This window comes from Delphinus delphis, chromosome 5, assembly GCF_949987515.2.
Source record: "Delphinus delphis chromosome 5, mDelDel1.2, whole genome shotgun sequence".
Taxonomy (NCBI): Eukaryota; Metazoa; Chordata; class Mammalia; order Artiodactyla; family Delphinidae; genus Delphinus; species Delphinus delphis.
This window is the reverse complement of record NC_082687.1, coordinates 47,941,336-47,958,998: the sequence shown is the minus strand read 5'-3', so window position 1 is coordinate 47,958,998 and position 17,663 is coordinate 47,941,336. Positions and strand designations below refer to the sequence as shown.

Here is a 17,663-nt window from a genome sequence, read left to right as displayed (position 1 = left end):
TATTAATGATAGTTGCTATAATATATAAGGTTTTTTAAGGCAATAATGTTCAAATTTATTTCTATTAATAATTCATGGTAACAATAGAAAATTCCTAAGTGAACACATTTGCTTTGTTTTAAAAATAAATTTATTTTATTACATGATAAAACTGACAGTTTACATAAACAAGGTCATTTAACATAGGCAAAACAATTACAAAATACATTTTGAAAAGATACGAAAATCTCTGAAGTACTTTCTTGGTAGTTCGATCTACCAAATTTCAAGAGACACCATTAATATTTTAGCATCAAAAGAAAATTCCCAAGCTTGAATTGTCTTGAGAGAATCCACTGGTCAACCAACCTCTGTTTGTTTCAAGCACTCTTACTATCAGCGAAGACTGAGAAAGAGAAAGAGCGTGACGGAGCTCAGAGGAGGCTTTTGAAAATAAAGTGTATACGACATGGATTGGTTGAAACTGATCCTATTTCAAGAGTGGTCACTCTCAGGAGAAAAAATGGATTTAGAAAATGATCAGTTGTCTCAGTTAGCTCTCATGGATATTTGAGCTATTTCTGTGTTCTACATAAGCACAGCCTCAGTCTCACTTGAAACATGACACGTGATAAAAGGTAATAGACAACTTCACCTTTTCTCTGAATTCTCTGATTCACTTTGGGTGTGGAGCCTACACTGCAAAGTAAAATTTACAAAGATTCTGGAAAAGCTGCTTTTCTGACAGGCACAACAGCCAAAGTGTAGCCATTTGAGGACATCTCATCATTTTTTATAAAAATGTAGGAAATTCCATATTCTATGGAATATTGGCTCAATGTGCATTCTGCTGTTTCAGGTTTAAAAAGAATCTTTATTAACCGTAATCTGGAGTTGAAGGAGCATTTGGCAAGATGATCCCAAGTAATAGATGACTATGGTCATAATTTGATTGCACCAAAATTCACCTGAGAGCAATCACGGGTACTGTTTGCTTAGAAGAACAAATGAGGGTATGGTCACAGCCAGTGTCTGCTTGGGCTCTGCTGTACTGTCACTGACCATTTACCCCGGGATACGTAGCCTCTTCCAGTGCTATTATCTATCCTTTAGCAAGCATAGACACTTACCTGGGGCTTAAAGACTTCAGGCATTTACTTCCCATCTCTGCTCATTACCCTAGCTATGGGGCAAATCTGTTTGCTTTAGAAATGTAAGAATGTGTGCATATCACTGAGAATTTATAAAGGAGCAAAGAAGCATAATGAAAGTCAAGACTACGGAAAGCATGATGGTAACAATAACGTATATCCAGGACTCTGCATTCTGAGTTTCTGCAGGAAAATGCACTAGTGTCTCAGAGACATGGCAAAACACAGTTTAGGGTGAAGTCTTGGGTTATATTGTGAGTTAGGTTGCAACAACTCCAATGAAAAAACAATGATGGTTAAGAGCACAAACTTTGAACTTGGGTAAATCTTGGTTCCAGTTTCAGCTCTACCTATTCCTAACTCCGTAAAACTGGGTTAGATTATTTAACTTCTTAGGGCTTGTTTCTATACATGAGAAATGAGGATCATAGATCCTTAAAAGAATTAAGGAAATAATGTATTTCAAACTCTTAGCACATAGTAAGTTTGGGATAAATAGTAGCTTTATTATTAATTCAATTCCTCGGATCTAAACTCCTTCCTACTCTTCTTTTTTGTTTGACTAGTAATCCCGGTGACAAAACTTAAGTGGAAGTTTATTAAAATTTCCCTTCTTAACTGGGTGCTTTTCCCAAATACTATATAATAATAAAATTACTTATTATTATTATTATAAAAACAACAGTAAACAACACAAATTAACATTACAAACAAAAAGTAAATACATTATTTAAAATTCATTTTGCTAGCTGTTTTCCTGAGACACAGTCTGTCCATTTTCAAATGAGTAAGGTATTTTGTAGCTTGCCACCAGCCTGGAGGTACCTTCATAGACTGCAGGAAAAAGGAAAAAAAGAGCAAGCCATTGAAAAGAAATGTACTATGTAATTACAAAAAATATCTAGAGCCAGCATTTTTGTTTTCAATTCATTCGTGTCATTCTGGTAATAAGTTAGGAGAATATTATAATTTCTTGGTAAGCATTTACTATACCCTATTACTCTGCTGGGCGTTCCTGGGAAAGGAGATTCTTTGCACTGTGGGGCGAGCTATAGAAAGTCATCTTTCTCGCTTGCTGGATGGGAACAAGAAAGTATGTGGCCTTGATTGCTACCGGCCTCTCCTATGACCTAAGAGGAGTTAGCCAAAGATGAAGCCAACTCTTCAACTGGTGAACAGAAGGACAGAAATAATTGTTCTCTGCATGGGAACTCTGGTACAAGCAAGTGTGAATGCTACCTTCCCTCTGGACTGCCAGTGCGTGTGAGCCAATACACTTCCTTTATTTTAAACCAGTTTGGTTGTGCTTGATGCCTTACAGACAAAACTACCCCGTCTGACTGAGCTAGTTATGCTCCGTCTGCCCCCTTGAGTCTTCCTCTGTGCTGCTGCTCCGCGCTCCGGGGTGGGGCTGACAGATTGCATCACAAGGGCTCCCTTTTCCTCTGGATTCTCATTGAGTTTGGCTAGTGGGAGGCACCTGCCAAAGATCTGAAGGCAAGAGGAGAGAAGGTTTGGGGGCATTTTTCTCCACTTCCTGCCTCCTTCATTGTTTAGGTGCCGGCTGTGGCTATTTCCATCCACAGCTACAGCTCCTGCCTGGTGGGGTCTTCCAGCACAGCCAGATTCTCAGGCCAAGGTACCTCTTCCCCAGCATTACAGCCTCCTGCAATTGCTAGACTCTGGGAGCCTCAACGTTCCTATGGGTACCCTCACCCCTGCACTCCCAGCCCCTTCATCGAAATGTCTTTTTTTGGATCATCCGAGAGGATTTGTGATTCCTGCTGAAATCCCAAATGATAGAATATTTAAGAGAGCTTAGAACAGTGCTTGGCATGTGGTAAATGGTCAATAAATGCAGTTATTAAAATATTGCTTTTGTTATTTCCTTTCAGTGTGAGATGTCTAAACTAAAATTCTTCTCTCTTGTGATATATTGGAAAAATATATCAAGTATCTTATAATATTTTATAAGAATATAAAATAACGACCACAGCCATGCAGAACTAGAAAGCAGACTGATCTCAGTACATTAGAAAAAGTATATAAAAGTCCACATTCTATCTCTGTGGTAGAGTGACATCCAAAAGGAAGATATGAGAAAGTCTTTTATTTGGCTTCAGATTCTATGAAAAAAAAAAAAGTCAATTTATTTTTAGATGTTTTTAAACATAATCAAATCCCAAACAATGATTTACTTGATGCAGTTAAGCCCTACTTCACCAGGTAAATGTCACGTGTTCCCCATCTACCAAGTTTATCACACTTACCATTAAGCAATACTAGTCTCTTGAATGTCATCATTTATAGGAGTTATATCTTTACCTAGAGTTTCCATTTCTTCTTCCTTCTTTATTCTTTCTCGATGTTTCCGAAGAGGACTTGGAAAACAAAGTGTTAGAAATTAGTGTGGTCCTATTAGTTAATGCAATCACAAAATTAATCAAGAGAGCCCACGATCTTATTTCTAGACTGTTAAAAATGTATAGGTTCCTTTTTTAAAAAAATAAAATTTAGGTTCTCTCTTTATCCATCCCTTTCTCTAGGCTCACATGATAGCTACAATAGCATCAGTGTGGATAGGGTGTAGTTATAGATACATAGGAAGAATATGGTACCTAATTGATAGATCTTGGTGAGCACAAGAAACTTTTTCTGGCCAAGCCATTTTACAAAATAGACTGATAAGTATTATTTAATGTGTAAATAAGAAATAGTACAAAATGGAAACAGACATAAGAAAACCAAGAGAGTGAGGGTAGCCTCTGGATATGTTAATTAAGTTTCTAGATATACTAATTAAGAAGTGTGTTAGATATTCTGGGCTGCAGTCCAGTTTTCTTAAAGTAAAATTAATGTAATAAAATAGGACATTTCCCAGCTCTGCCCCAAACTTGGCCTTATAAAAACTCCTTTTTGCCATCAAGTAGGTAAAATCTTGAAAAATACCTTCCAATTTTATACCTAGGAGGAATCCTACAGATTATTTGGTTTAATCCTCTGTCTTACAGAAAATAAAATCAGAGTTTAAAGAGGTTAAGAAACTTGTCCAAGGTCTCAAAGATGTCTAATGACGGAGCTGGGACAAAAATCACTCTAGACTGCCCATAGCTATGCTAATGCCTTTCTACCCAGAATGTTGTAAAGAAAGGAATCAGGCAACACCCTCCTCTAATAAATACCACAGCCCGAGGGTAAATGTAACAATTTAGGAGGCTTCTCTAGACAAGAAGGTAGCATTTTAGAAAATGCCTTTTTAGCATGCTATGTGGGAGTCCTGGCCTGATAAAAAATTTGATGAGTTTCCAAAACTAACTTAAGAATTATACCAAGCCATTCTGTCTCAGAGAAAAAACAAGGTTTTTCTTAATTACCAAAGATGAGGTAAATAATGAAAAGTAAAGACAGGAGGAACAGTGCAGTCATCTTTCATAAATAAACTTCATTATTTTAATGTGACCAAGAAAAAAATATTTTTGTGTGTTTCCATCTTTCAAAGTTGTTGTGTCATGGTACAGTTTAAGAAAATAAAAGTATTGTTTAGCCTATTAATAAACCCACATAAAATATGATGGACTTTAGGACTAAATAATTGACTTAAATTGAGATATAACTGATATATAGCATTGTATTCATTTCAGGTATGACTTGATATTTGTTTATATTACAAAACGATCACCACAGTAAGTTTAGTTAACATCCATCACCACACATAGTTACAAAAGTTTCCTTTCTTGTGATGAGAATTTTAAGATCTCCTCTCTAAGCAACTCTCAAATATACAATACTGTACTATTAACTATAGTCACCATTAGTACATTACATCCCCATGGCCTATTTATCTTACAACTAGGAGTCTGTATATTTAGGTCACCTTCATTCATTTTGCCCACCTCCTTTTTTTTTTAATTAGGAGATTTATACAAATTTTATTTTAAATTACAATAATTATGCTCAGAAAATGACAAAAAGTATATGTCCTGTGTTTATTATAAATGCTTCTAAATAAATGATGGCAAACTGTGAAAAGTGATTTAAATCAAAGCAAAAAGGAAAGAGAAAAGGCAGGAAGGAGGGAAGGAAGGAAAGAAGATAGGAAAGATAAAAGTTTTCAGATTCCCTTAAAATTAAATTTAAAAGTACTTACTGACAGCATGTGCAGATGCCGACCACCAAAATGATAAAAATTACCATAACTGCTATCAAACAAATCACCAAAATCTGCCCTCTATCTCCTCTTAGGTAAAACAAGTCAACTCTCTCGCATCTCGCCCCAGCGTAGCCTTCATCACAGCTATAAACGTGAAACAAGAAGAGGGCAACAAGGTCAAAAGTGAACGACTTTTAAGAATCTTTACTGTTTCTTTTTTGAAGAAACTATCACTGTATTCATTACTTGGAATTAATAAAGGGTGTAGTTCCTTAAAAAATGTTAAGTTGTAAAACCACTGTGTTCATGAGAAATTTCATTCTTTGCTGAAAACCTGTCATCCCTTGAACATCATTAATAATCTGCCTAATATCAATAAACAGGGATGATAACAATTTACTAAAATCTGTCTTGAAAGGAAGGGGGTGATAAAATTCCCTACACAGCACTCCCAAGGGTTTAAATACCCCCAGAACAGGGAATTCAAAAAGCCCCAGGATTTCCCATTTCATCATAGGACAATACAAAGCGTTTCAGTGTGCCCAAATTCTCCTATTATAAATTATTTTTAAAGTATATGGTCTTATATGATCAAACATGGAACACATAGAAAGCTCCATAAATGTTATTCTACAGGATTTCTCTCCCCCCAGCCCCTAGCCCCCTGGCCTCTCTTTTTAACTTCCATGCATCCGTTCTGGTTCTACTGTGTTCAGGAGTAACAGCTAGGTAACTCTTCCCTTCACCACCTTCCCAACTGCATCCCCTCAAAATACAATAGGTCTCGTCCTCTCCAGTTGCTTTATCTGACCCTCTGAGGCCACATATTCAGAACTGTACACCATGCCCTCCACTCTCCTCTAAATGCCCCTTTTTCCTATGGCCCAAGTAAAGTGCCGTGACCAGAAATCAACAGACTCTCCAAATGGCACTATTCCCCCTCTCATTCTTCCAACTCCCTCAACACAGTCCTGAATTCACCTCAACTTAGCATATGCCCCACTTCTGAAGGTGCAGATACAGAGCCATTTGACCAAGCGGAGATTTGTCCAAGCAACACTCAACCCCCTACAGCTCAGTGATTTAGGGACCATTCATAGTATTCTCTGAATTGTGTAAGATGCATAAAAGACGACTAAGAAGTTTGTCTGAGGCTACTTTAAAACCAAAATTATGTGTTGTAACATCAACACCTTTGCACTAACAAATGTTCTCCCTTTTTCTTCTCCTCAGACTCATTCAGAACACGAAGAGACACTGGTCATATACATAATTATTGAAATCTCAGAAAGATGAAGCTCTACTTCTTACAAAGATTCCTGTGCAACCTCATTTTTGGTTGTGTTTGTTTGTTTGTTTCTTTTATGAAAGGATCTATTGCCAGGCCACTCGACAGTTCATGTTCGATAAGAGCTAAGGCAGTTAATTCCCACAAAGCTTTATTTCTCAAGTAAGGAGATCCCTTACTGGCGGGTAATATTGTAGCTGATACAATGCTTAAAAAAAAAAAGCCTCGCTCAGTCACAACCATCAATTGAAAGGTGAGGCTCAAGGCAAGCAAAGGAGAAAAAACACCTAACGCCATCTATTGCAAAATGACCCCAGGATGTATGAAGGAAAATTGCTTCCTGCAAGATAGCTAGGCTGTTCATTGCAAGGTCAAAATAACAGGAAGAGAGCTTAGAAATATCTTGAAATATCAAAAATCTTTTGCACATAGGACTGGAACTGGGGGGAAAAAAATCACTTTTAATTGCATGTGTGGGAGGGAGGTCTTTAGAGTTGTTTTTTTTTTTTAAGGTTATAATTAAAATCTACAAATAGAGTCTCTTCCAATTAGCAGAAATGTTTCTCTAACAAATATACCAAATACAGCATTTTTAAACAAATAACTGTGCCCATAAAGTACATAGCAATTACTTGCTGCTTTTAGAATGTTTTTCTAATTATAAGTTCTGGGTTCAGTTGCTCACCCACGCTTTAAATGAATTTCTCAGTAAGCAGTCCTTCCTGTAAGTTATAACCCAATGAAGCCATGTAGCTGGTCAGACTCTTACACAGCCAGTTGCAGTGGCTCTCACATTGTTTCACTGCTCATCAAATTAATAACATATCAGCTGATGGTCATTTCAATGGGAGAGGAAGAGGCAAAGGGTGAAAGATGCTAGTAGATGTTTAATAAATGCTGAGCAAATGAATAAGTGAGTTTTTATTTAATAAACATCTTATAAATTAAAATTAAAAATAACATTTAAAGATGCTATGACCCTTGAGGACTCTGAAAAATCAGGATTTGGGATCGCTATTTAGAAATAATCACCAGACACTGTTCTAATAGATGTATAAGTATTAACTCAATTGATCCTTATAACAACCTTTGAAGTAGGTGCTATTATGAACCGCATTTGACAGGTGGAGAAACGGAAGTAAAGAGAAAATAAGTGAGTGGGGTTGGATTCAAATACAGGAAGTCTGGCTCCCCAGTACATGCACCCACCCACATGTAACACTACCTAAATGAATTGTGCCATGTAAGTAAATCAAAGTTATGTACCTGGAGACAAACCATCTCCATTCCACAAAAATACTGAGAAGACTAAGAAGGCACTTGAGTTATTTGAAACACACTTTGGTTTTTTATGTAAAGACAGGAGTCCACAAACTCCTATGATCCCAAGCAAAAGGAGATATTTATGGTTTCCCAAGATAGCATAATCACCAATTACAAGACAGCTTTGCTTGATCTGTGCTACACCAAGTCACCTAAAAGGTCAGGCCAAAGATGTATACTTCCCATTCACTTGAATGGTACAATTTATGGGACATTTACTCTGTGCTGGGTATCACAATAAGTACTTTTGCCTGATGTATTATTTTGCTTAATTTTCAACACTTGAAAGGAAGATGATATCTTCTTTTATAGATGATAAAACACTCAGGGGCTTCCCTGGTGGCGCAGTGGTTAAGAATCCGCCTGCCAATGCAGGGGACACGGGTTCGAGCCCTGGTCTGGGAAGATCCTACATACCGTGGACCAACTAAGCCCGTGCGCAACAACTACAGAGCTTGCACTCTAGAGCCTGCATGCCACAACTACTGACCCCTCCTGCCACAACCACTGAAGCCCATGCGCCTAGAGCCCGTGCTCGGCAACAAGAGAAGCCACCGCAATGAGAAGCCCGCACACTGCAACAAAGCGTAGCCCCTGCTCGCAGCAACTAGAGAAAGCCCGTACGCAGGATCCAAGACCCAATGTGGCCAAAAATAAATGTAAATTAAATAAATAAATTTATTTTTTAAAAAAAAAACATTCAGGAAAGGTGACTGACCCATTGTTAATGCTGCTTATAACTGGCGGAAACAAAATCTTGACTTAGGTCTGTCTTACTCCAAAACCTGAGTCCTGATTCGCGTGTTCTTCCTCCTCCCCTTGATTTTTGTATCATTCCACCACTAAGAAGGTGTTCCTGGTTCAGATTAAGGTCTTGAATTTGACATCTAGCACAGCACTAGATGAACCATGACAGAGGGACTTGTTCATTTATTCGTCAGACATTTCTTGCGCACCTAGTAAATTCTAGGCACTGTGCTTGGCACTGGGATATGAAAATGAATAAGCCATCATCCCTGGCCTCTAGGAGCCCACAGCCACAGAAGGGATGTCCAGAGAAATCAACAGTGATGCTCCAGGGGAAAAAAGCTTTCACAGAAGTGTGACTGAATCACAGAGGAAGGACATCGAACTCAAATCAACGCAGGGGTCCAGGAGGAGCTGATGTTTGAGTTGTATCTTAAAGTGTTAGTAAGAATAAACTTTCAGACTATGAGAAGAGCTTGTCTAATAAGCCATGCAAAGGAATGTAGGATTATGGAAGAACATTGGGGAATGTGGTGAGAGACATAGCTAGAAAGTCAAGCCAGCATCAGAGAAGCTAGGGAGAAAATGGGTTTTAACCTCTGACAGAGAGGGACAGGCTGTGTATTGATCTCAGGCAGGTAGATTACACCCTGTGGTTTTCATTCTAGAAGGCAGCAATATTAAAGAACAGTACATCTACAGACATAGGGACCAGTTAAAGAAATGCACTGGTTTAAAAATAGGGACCAGTTAAAGAAATGTACTGGTTTAAAAATTCATGATATTCTCCCAAGTCAGTGAGCAATTAAATGAATTAAAAAAAAAAAATCAACTCCTGGACCTCCCTGGTAGTGCAGTGGTTAAGAATCTGCCTGCCAATGCGGGGGACACGGGTTCGAGCCCTGGTCCGGGAAGATCCCACATGCCGCGGAGCAACTAAGCCCTGCACCACAACTACTGGGCCTGTGCTCTACAGCCTTTGAGCCACAACTACTGAGCCTGTGCGCCTAGAGCCCATGTTCTGCAACAAGAGAGGCCACGGCAGTGAGAAGTCCGCGCACCACAACGAAGAGTAGCCCCTGCTCGCCACAGCTAGACAAAGCCCGCACGTAGCAACAAAGACCCAACGCAGCCAAAGATAAATAAATACATTTATAAAAAAACAAAAATCAGCTCTATCTTTCCCAACACACGCACAAGCACATTTTCCTTATTTCCTTACGTTAGTCTTTTTTCTTATTCCCCTCTAAGTATTATCTGTGTATATTGATTTTTTAATTAAATTTAATTATAATCAAACTTTGAAGAAGTCCATGACTCTTCAATGTTCCACTATATCAGGGCTTGGAATCACTGTTCTGAGATACTTGTGAAAAAAAAAGAAAGAGACTCCTGGGGCATCTACACGAAGAACATCAGTGCTCTATGACTTTAGGTCAAAAATATACTTAAGAAATCATCTTGCTCCTCTACGAGGTAGGGTCTCAGACAGCACTTTACAGAGACATCTTTAGAAGAAAATAAATATTTAAGATATGCAAAAAATTTGTTTGTGCCTGAGTAAAATTAAACTTGGACTCAATCTACCAAGAGTTGGAAAGAGAACGTTCCTCCCAGTTCCCTGCGGTACTAAACAGGCTTTGTGAATCTCTAAAAATAGGACTGATCTCCATGCACTTAATTGACACCTGCAAAAGCAGCTTGTAATTTGGCAGAAATTCTTTCATATTTACATTCACCATGAACCACCTAACACACGCCAGAAGACTGTGTTTGCATTCGAGTGCAACAAACCCCTGGGAGTTTATTTGAGCTGAAAAGCATCCTTAACACTGGACAGAAACAGTTTTGCTTGCGCAAGGCAGCAGAAGACACAGCCCTGCCTGGAAGGCGATCTGGACTCTCGCATGCTCATATTTCAGCAGGAAAGTGTGCGTCAGTTTCTCCATAAGTAGCTGTCCAACCGGGGCCCCTAAACAAGTGGCGCAGGGAGGGGAGGGGGTAGGACCAGGGGGAACTGCATCCCAACAGATGGCTGGATTAGCTCAGACTTTCCAGTCCTGTCACCCCCCAAACCGGCACCAGTCTGTACCCCTTTGCTTGTCGGCTCAGCGCTTCACTTACACGCAGGAGGGCGTCTGCTCGGCCACCACGAAGCGACATCTCCCTTTAATGCAGTAATGCTTGTACTGTTTGGGGCAACGAGAGAAGTGGCCTCTTCGCTTTGGTTGTGTGGTCGTAGCTGAAGAATGAGAAATGATTCAATAAATCAACTCACTTTAAATATACATTTGTAAGTAGAATCGTATTCCTAACTGTGCTGCCAGTTTTTCTGTGGAATATACTCCAATGTCTCATTTCTCCTTCTCCCCGCACTGGCATGTGTCGGACTTTTGTGACCCGAAACTAGCCCTAGAGATTGGCTAATGGGGATTGTGACCGGAACGTCTCATATTTTAACTAAGATTTCTGTCCAAACTACCTCTCAGAAACGTTAGTGTTGTTTAAAGCGTAAAGCATAATTGTGGTAAGAGAGAAGCCTCTTCTTTCCATGAAGATTGTCAGAGACGTGGGGCTGATGGCATTGAAAAGAGAGGAGGGTTTTTGCCTTTCTTTGTCTTTTTTTAACTTAAACACAGCACTTAGTGCCAGATGCTGGTCTGTAGCTTTATAGAGAGAGTCATCCCTCGGTATCTGAGGGGGATTGGTTCCAGGACCCCAGGTGACACCAAGATCCGCAGATGCTCAAGTCCCTTGTATTAAATGGCGTTTACAGTCGGTCCTCGGTATCCCCCAGTTGGGATCCGCGGTTGGTTGACTCTGCGGATGCAGAACCCGCAGATTCGGAGGGAGGGCTCTATTTACTCATTTCATACGCAGAAGAGCCTTGTGAGGGAAGCACTGTTCTAACTGCTGTTTATGGATGAGCAAAGCACAACTCAAAGAGGCTAAATCACTTTCCCAGATCATGCAGCTAATATGTGGCAGACCTGGGACTCAAACCCAGGCAGTCCTGTCCCAGAGTCCATGCTTCTGCCTGCTCCACTCTGGTGCTCCGTCAGGCAGGTAGCTGTCATCTGCTCTCAGCCTGCGGCACCCAGAAGTCCTGCTTCTCTGAATGGGAGATTATCCCTCTCATCTGACCCCTGGAGGGTTTCTCTTGCCCTGAAGGAGGAAAACACTGTAAGCCTCATATCCAGGATTTCACTCCTACACTGACTTCCTTGTCTTACCTTTCAGAATCTTAATTGCCTAAGTTTTCAAAGTTAATTTTTCACCAGGGGGTGTAATATGGAGGGATTTCTCCATCGTTTACGTGTAGAAAGTTTCAAGAAACAAGGATTGTCAAGAGAAACAGTAAAGAAATACTAACTAGCTGTTCCATGTGTTAATTCACAACAGACACCTGCCCACACCCAGAGAAAACTGCTAACTAGCTAGCTCCAGCCCAGGGCCGGCCTCTCCATAGTCATGGTGTGACCGACAGCTTGCAGGACTCAGACACCTGTGGACCCAGAAAGCCTACAGTGGTCACTTCACACTAGGCTTGGCATGGCGCCTGGCACCCCAATGACGTTACACGATCGCTTTATAAATAGCAGTGACTACTAAACTTCTTAATTAATATGATGAAATGAGTATATATACATACATATACTTATATAAAAAAAAGTACCCAGGGTCACCAGAGAGGCGAATTGCAAAGGACTCTGGATGATCTATACACAGCAGATTTCTGTGATGCCAGGTCACAGAGTTTCGGAGGGTGACAGAATGTTGTTGAGGCACTGGCTGACCTGGTTTTGGTTGGTGACTTGATTACCAGCCATGCGGACTGCCTGTACGTGCCAGACATTTGCTCCCACGCATGCCAATCAATGGGACTCTTAGTGAAATTTCTCCCAGAAAGAACTGCAAAGTGTCTCAAAGGCAAAGATCTGTGCACTTTGGCAAATAAATTGATCAAATGAAGGTCAGCTTCCATCCATCAAGTACTTCCTCTTTCCATAGCCCTGTAGTAGGCATTGGAAAACATCAAAGAAATAAGGGATATCCTATCTAACTATCTACATTGGTACAATAGAACAAATTTAAGTCAATAAAAAGCAACAAACCAGTAAAAACAACCATAGTAACCATGGAAACATGGAAACGTGGAAAAAATACTGGCTTAGGAGGAAGGAAATTAGCGTTTCAGCTCTGCCTTTCATGAGCCCTATGGGTCCAGGCAAGCTAATTAAGCTGTCTGAGCCTCAGTTTCATCATCTGGAAATTGAAGATGATAACATCTACCTTAAAGGGCTGTTGAGAGGCTCAAATAAAAAATACATGTGGAAATTCCTAGCAAAGTACCTGGGACAATAAAGTCCTCGGTAAATGAGTTGATTCTAGAATCTTGAAAATCTTGACAATTCTAAGAGAAATCTTGTGCCAGTACAAAGAGGGCTTATCTAATTAAAGAAAATTTCTAGGAAATGTAGACTTTTTTAGGAGGAGGTGAGCAAGCAGTTGAGTTGTGGATAATGTCAAGAGCAAAAGCTCGGGGTTGGCAATATGCCAGCCTTATGCAGGAGGTGGGTGGTAGATTTAATGCATATGGAAGAGACCTGAAGGAGAGTAGCAAAGGACGGCTGTGAATGGAAGTCAGAGACCACAAATGTCAGTGGGCTGAAGTGTTTACCCTTGAAATACAAGGTGGGAGAGAGCTGAAGAAGGTTCTTATGGATTAAATTACACGAAATATGTAAAACCTAAACTGTGAAGTGTTTTATCAATGTATTAGACAGGAAAGTGCACAACGGATTAAAGTAGGAAGATGCCAAAGGGGAAAAGAGGAATCCAAGGCATATCCGAGCCATGCAGACATACATGATATAGACCTGGGGCAGGGAAATGGAGGGCAAGGAGATGAATTTAAGAATAGATAATCAATAAGGACCTACTGTATAGCACAGGGAACTCTACTCAATACGCTGTAATAACCTGTATGGGAAAAGAATCTGAAAAAGAATAGATATATGTATAACTGAATCACTTTGCTGTACAACTGAAACTAACACAACACTGTAAATCAACTATACTCCCGTAAAGAAGCGGTAAGACTTACTGACAGATCTCCTTGCTCCAGAAAGGTCTTTTCTACTTTGCAAAGCACACCTGACTTTAAATATAAGCCATATGGCTCTGTATCCTGAACTTTACTAATTCCTCTGGCTGTCACGCCCCTTTAAACATAGCCAGTCTTTTAATAAACACCATACAGAGCAAGATACCAGAGAGCGCCTTAACCAGCAGCTGCTGGATGCAGTGATTTGATCAGCCTTGGTTCATCCAAGCAACACAAATCCATGCCAGGGAAACGTTTGCCAGGCCCTGTTTTGATTGCTCACAGAGTTCTCTCCTTTGCAAATAAGCATGCCCTTAAATATTCCCAGCATTATTTGGATTTAAAAACCCTTCCATGCCACCAAGCAGAAAATGTCCTAAGATTTCTCTCTGGAACTTTAAAACCTGGAAGGAAAATTAATCACACATACCGCGCCCCCCCCCCCAAAAAAAAAAAACCCAAATGGGATCCTCTCTCTTTCTCATGGTAATGAGAAGGCTTATCAGCATTCCCCCTTTTGAAATGCACCTAAAATTCCAGTTGCTTTCATCTAATATTCATCAAGGTCACATCATCTGAAAATTGAACAACTGTGAAATCTAACACTTTCTGACTATCATGAGACCTGATGACATAGGGCAGAGGATGGCAAAATCTACCCTTCCATTCCAGAGGTGTTTACCAAGAAAAAGGAAAAGTTAATCTTATGACAAAAGAATGATTAGTCCCACGTATTGTGTTTCTCTTTTGAGAAGTAAATGGTATGGTCTTGAAAATGTAACAGCCGTGAAGATTTCCCTGATACTGGGGGTGGTGGAACTTAACTGACCTTTTTCCCTCCCACCTTACTCTTTTCCAACCCACATTCTTCAAACCAGAACCTTCCTCTGGGAGTGAGTTTGTCCCACAAAATTGCTGGAGAAAATTACACGTACCAGAGGACCAGATCGCAACACAATCTTATAAGCAGATGGGCACCACAGGTAACATATCGTAAACTCTTCATGAGACACTGTATTTCAGAGATTCTACAACCAATTAAATAAGAAACTACCAGGGCTACTGCACGTCAGTGATGTCAAAATTTGATTCTAAGAGTTAGTAAAAGGGATCAGGAAAAAGAATAGCTTTCACTGATAGTATGGGCAGATAGATAGGAAGTGGTCACCTTCTTAGGGTCATATGAATAATTAGATGACATGTGATGGATTCCCTTGGGCCAAACTAAAGTGGAGGAATACAGCAGACACCCAAATAACCTCGTTTAAATATGGAATTTTCCTCAATTTGATGGATGCTTTGATTAAACAGTGTGATTCCTTAGTCTTTCTGTACATGGTTCTTATCCTCAAGCCAAAACAGGCTTTGTGATGCCTTTGTGATTAAAACTCTTCACAATTGATACATTAGGTTTACTTTTCGGAAAACCTTCCCTTATTTATTCCAATAATGCTCATGAAAAATCTACTTAATGATTTTGCAAATGACATTAATATCAGCAACTCTTCTGAAATCAACTCTAAAGGTAACATACAATTACTATGACAATGCTTTTTTGGTAAATCTCATCACAATGTTTATAACCTCTTGTATCTCTAAACCTTTAGTTAGATACATAGTTCAATCTCTGTGTAAGAGATTTAAAAAGGGATACTAAATTTTGAGATAGAAGTCCCACAACTGTTATCAAGGAGAGAGAGGAAGGAAAACAAATGCCTATAAATTCATCTTCTCACACAGATATCTGACCTAAAAAATAGGGGGAACAACCAGTGCACAGAAGAGTTCAAGTGGTCACAGCAGAGTCTGGAGAAACATTTCCTCCTATTCTATGAAGTACAGCCTGAGGCTTTAATGTTCTAAGCATCTTCCCAATAAGGGTTTCTTCATTTTACAACCTTCTTAAGCCAGGAGGGGAGGAAGAAAGTTTTATACTTTTTAAGTTAATTTTCCTTCTTATCTTGCCAACTATCTCTGTGGGACAGGGGAATGTAAATTCATGATGCTCTTGAAAAAGTGCAAAATTGGAAAATGTTTTGTAATTGAGGATTCCCATTTGTCTTCCATTCAATGCAGTTTCCTGTAAAACTGTGAATTGGTCTGTTTCTCCAGGAAAAGAAAAATAAATCTCACAGATGTACTTATTACCTTCCTGGTTTACTAGGATATGCTTACACGGGGGGCCAATCAGGTCTGATCAGCATGTCTTTTAACCAGAAGGACTGTGCCAACCATTTCTGAGCTTACAGGAGTGAACCTTCCCTTAGAGCTGCCCTTTTCATTCCAGCCCTTTAAAGGAAGAAAAAAGAATCCAGTATTGAGATTTGAGTGTATTTCATGTATCTAAAATTATTCATGGCTAGGAGACAAAGAAGAATCGACAGGGAAAAAATTGTATTTCCTTTTGTTTTTCAAGAGTGCGTGTGGAAAAAAAAAAAAAGAATGCATGTGATACCTCCTTTGCTCATTCTCCCCTGCTGGTTTGACCTCAGCTCCCCTAACCTCTAAATTCTGCAATGCATTGAGGCTCGATGCTTTCTCATCTCTTTTCCTCTCTCCTCTTAAAGTTTCAGTTCTGTAAGATAAATAATTTCTAGAGATCTACTATACAACATCAGTTGTCATAATTAATAATATTGTGCTGTACACTTAAAATTTTGTTAAAAGGGCGGATCCCATGTTAAATGTTTTTACTACAATAAAAAAATATAAAAATACATTTAGGAGGATGATGAGGAAGATTTTTTTTAACACTGTCAATCATCAGATTATGGAATAATCTCCCAAAGGAAATGTGAAAATGTTGTCATTTAAGACATCTGAAACCAGACTGAAGAAAAGCACACAAACACATAAAGTTGGCTTTGTCCTTCTCACTACATGGGTGACAAGACCCGCACAAGCGTGACTTAACACAGCGATGGACTCCACAGACTGTGGGCGCTCTCCGGACCACCCACTAGTGGGAGGGAAAGAAAGATGAAGGTTGGGCTGGAACTGATGACTCACATCAGGATGACTTGCTCAGCGTGTTCCTGGCTCAGTTACAACATTCCCAGGGTGCTAGGAAAGGAGCACTTACACCACGTCACCATACTCCCAGCTCAGAGAAGTTTCCAGGGAATACAAGAGGCTCTTTTCCACTCTGCCCTACTTTTGGAATTGGCCTGTGTTGTGTTTTGTTTTGTTTTAAAATAAGAAACAACTCCTGTAGAACACCAGACCATGCAATTTATAAAGGACAGACAGACCTTAGACCAGGAGTCAGCCAACTATGGCCCCAACGCCGAATCTGGCCCACGGCCTGTTTCTCTAAATAAAGGTTTATTGGAAGACATCCAAGGCCATTCATTTGCATAGGTCTATGGCTGCTTTCATAGTTCAATGGCAGAGCAGAATAGTTGCAACAAAGACCGCGTGACCCACAAAACCTAAATTCTTATTATCTGACTCTTTACTAAGGCTGATCCCTGCCTCAGACTACTAAATGTGAGAATGCTAATTCAGGAATCTTCAAGGTAAAATATGTTTTAAAATTGTTGCCTTCTTCCCTCTTCTAAGTTATAAAATAGAAAAAAATATTTTTTTAATTTGAATAGAATATGCCAGCTTTCTACGAATCTAGTCCAAGACATCACATGCTGAAGACTGAAGCACACACACATCTACAATGCCTCAAATAGTATAATGATGAAGAATGGAAGCACCAGAATGAGAAAGACCTGAGCGTGAATCCCAGATTTGTGATATATCAGCTGTGTGACCTTCGGCACGTTACGTATTCTTTCTAGCTTCACCTTGAAATAAAGTAAAAAATATTATCCAGCTCATAGGGTTCTTGCAAGGAATGAATGAATTACTATATGTAAAGCCCAGAGCCTGGTACATTAACATGTGCTCAAAACTACCTAGTTTTAT

The 17,663-nt window shown here is 39.6% G+C and overlaps 1 protein-coding gene across 1 annotated transcript in view; it reads right to left on the bottom strand.

The window, feature by feature from the left end:
- Positions 1-3,402: 3,402 nt before the first annotated feature.
- The window catches only part of BTC (betacellulin), a 37,693-nt gene continuing 23,432 nt past the window's right edge, over positions 3,403-17,663 (bottom strand). Inside the window, exons 3-5 of the mRNA XM_060011698.1 lie at positions 10,763-10,880; positions 5,278-5,424; positions 3,403-3,511 (exon numbers count right to left, since the gene is read on the bottom strand). Coding sequence (XP_059867681.1) covers positions 3,403-3,511; positions 5,278-5,424; positions 10,763-10,880 — 374 coding nt within the window. The remainder of the gene's footprint in view (positions 3,512-5,277; positions 5,425-10,762; positions 10,881-17,663) is intronic.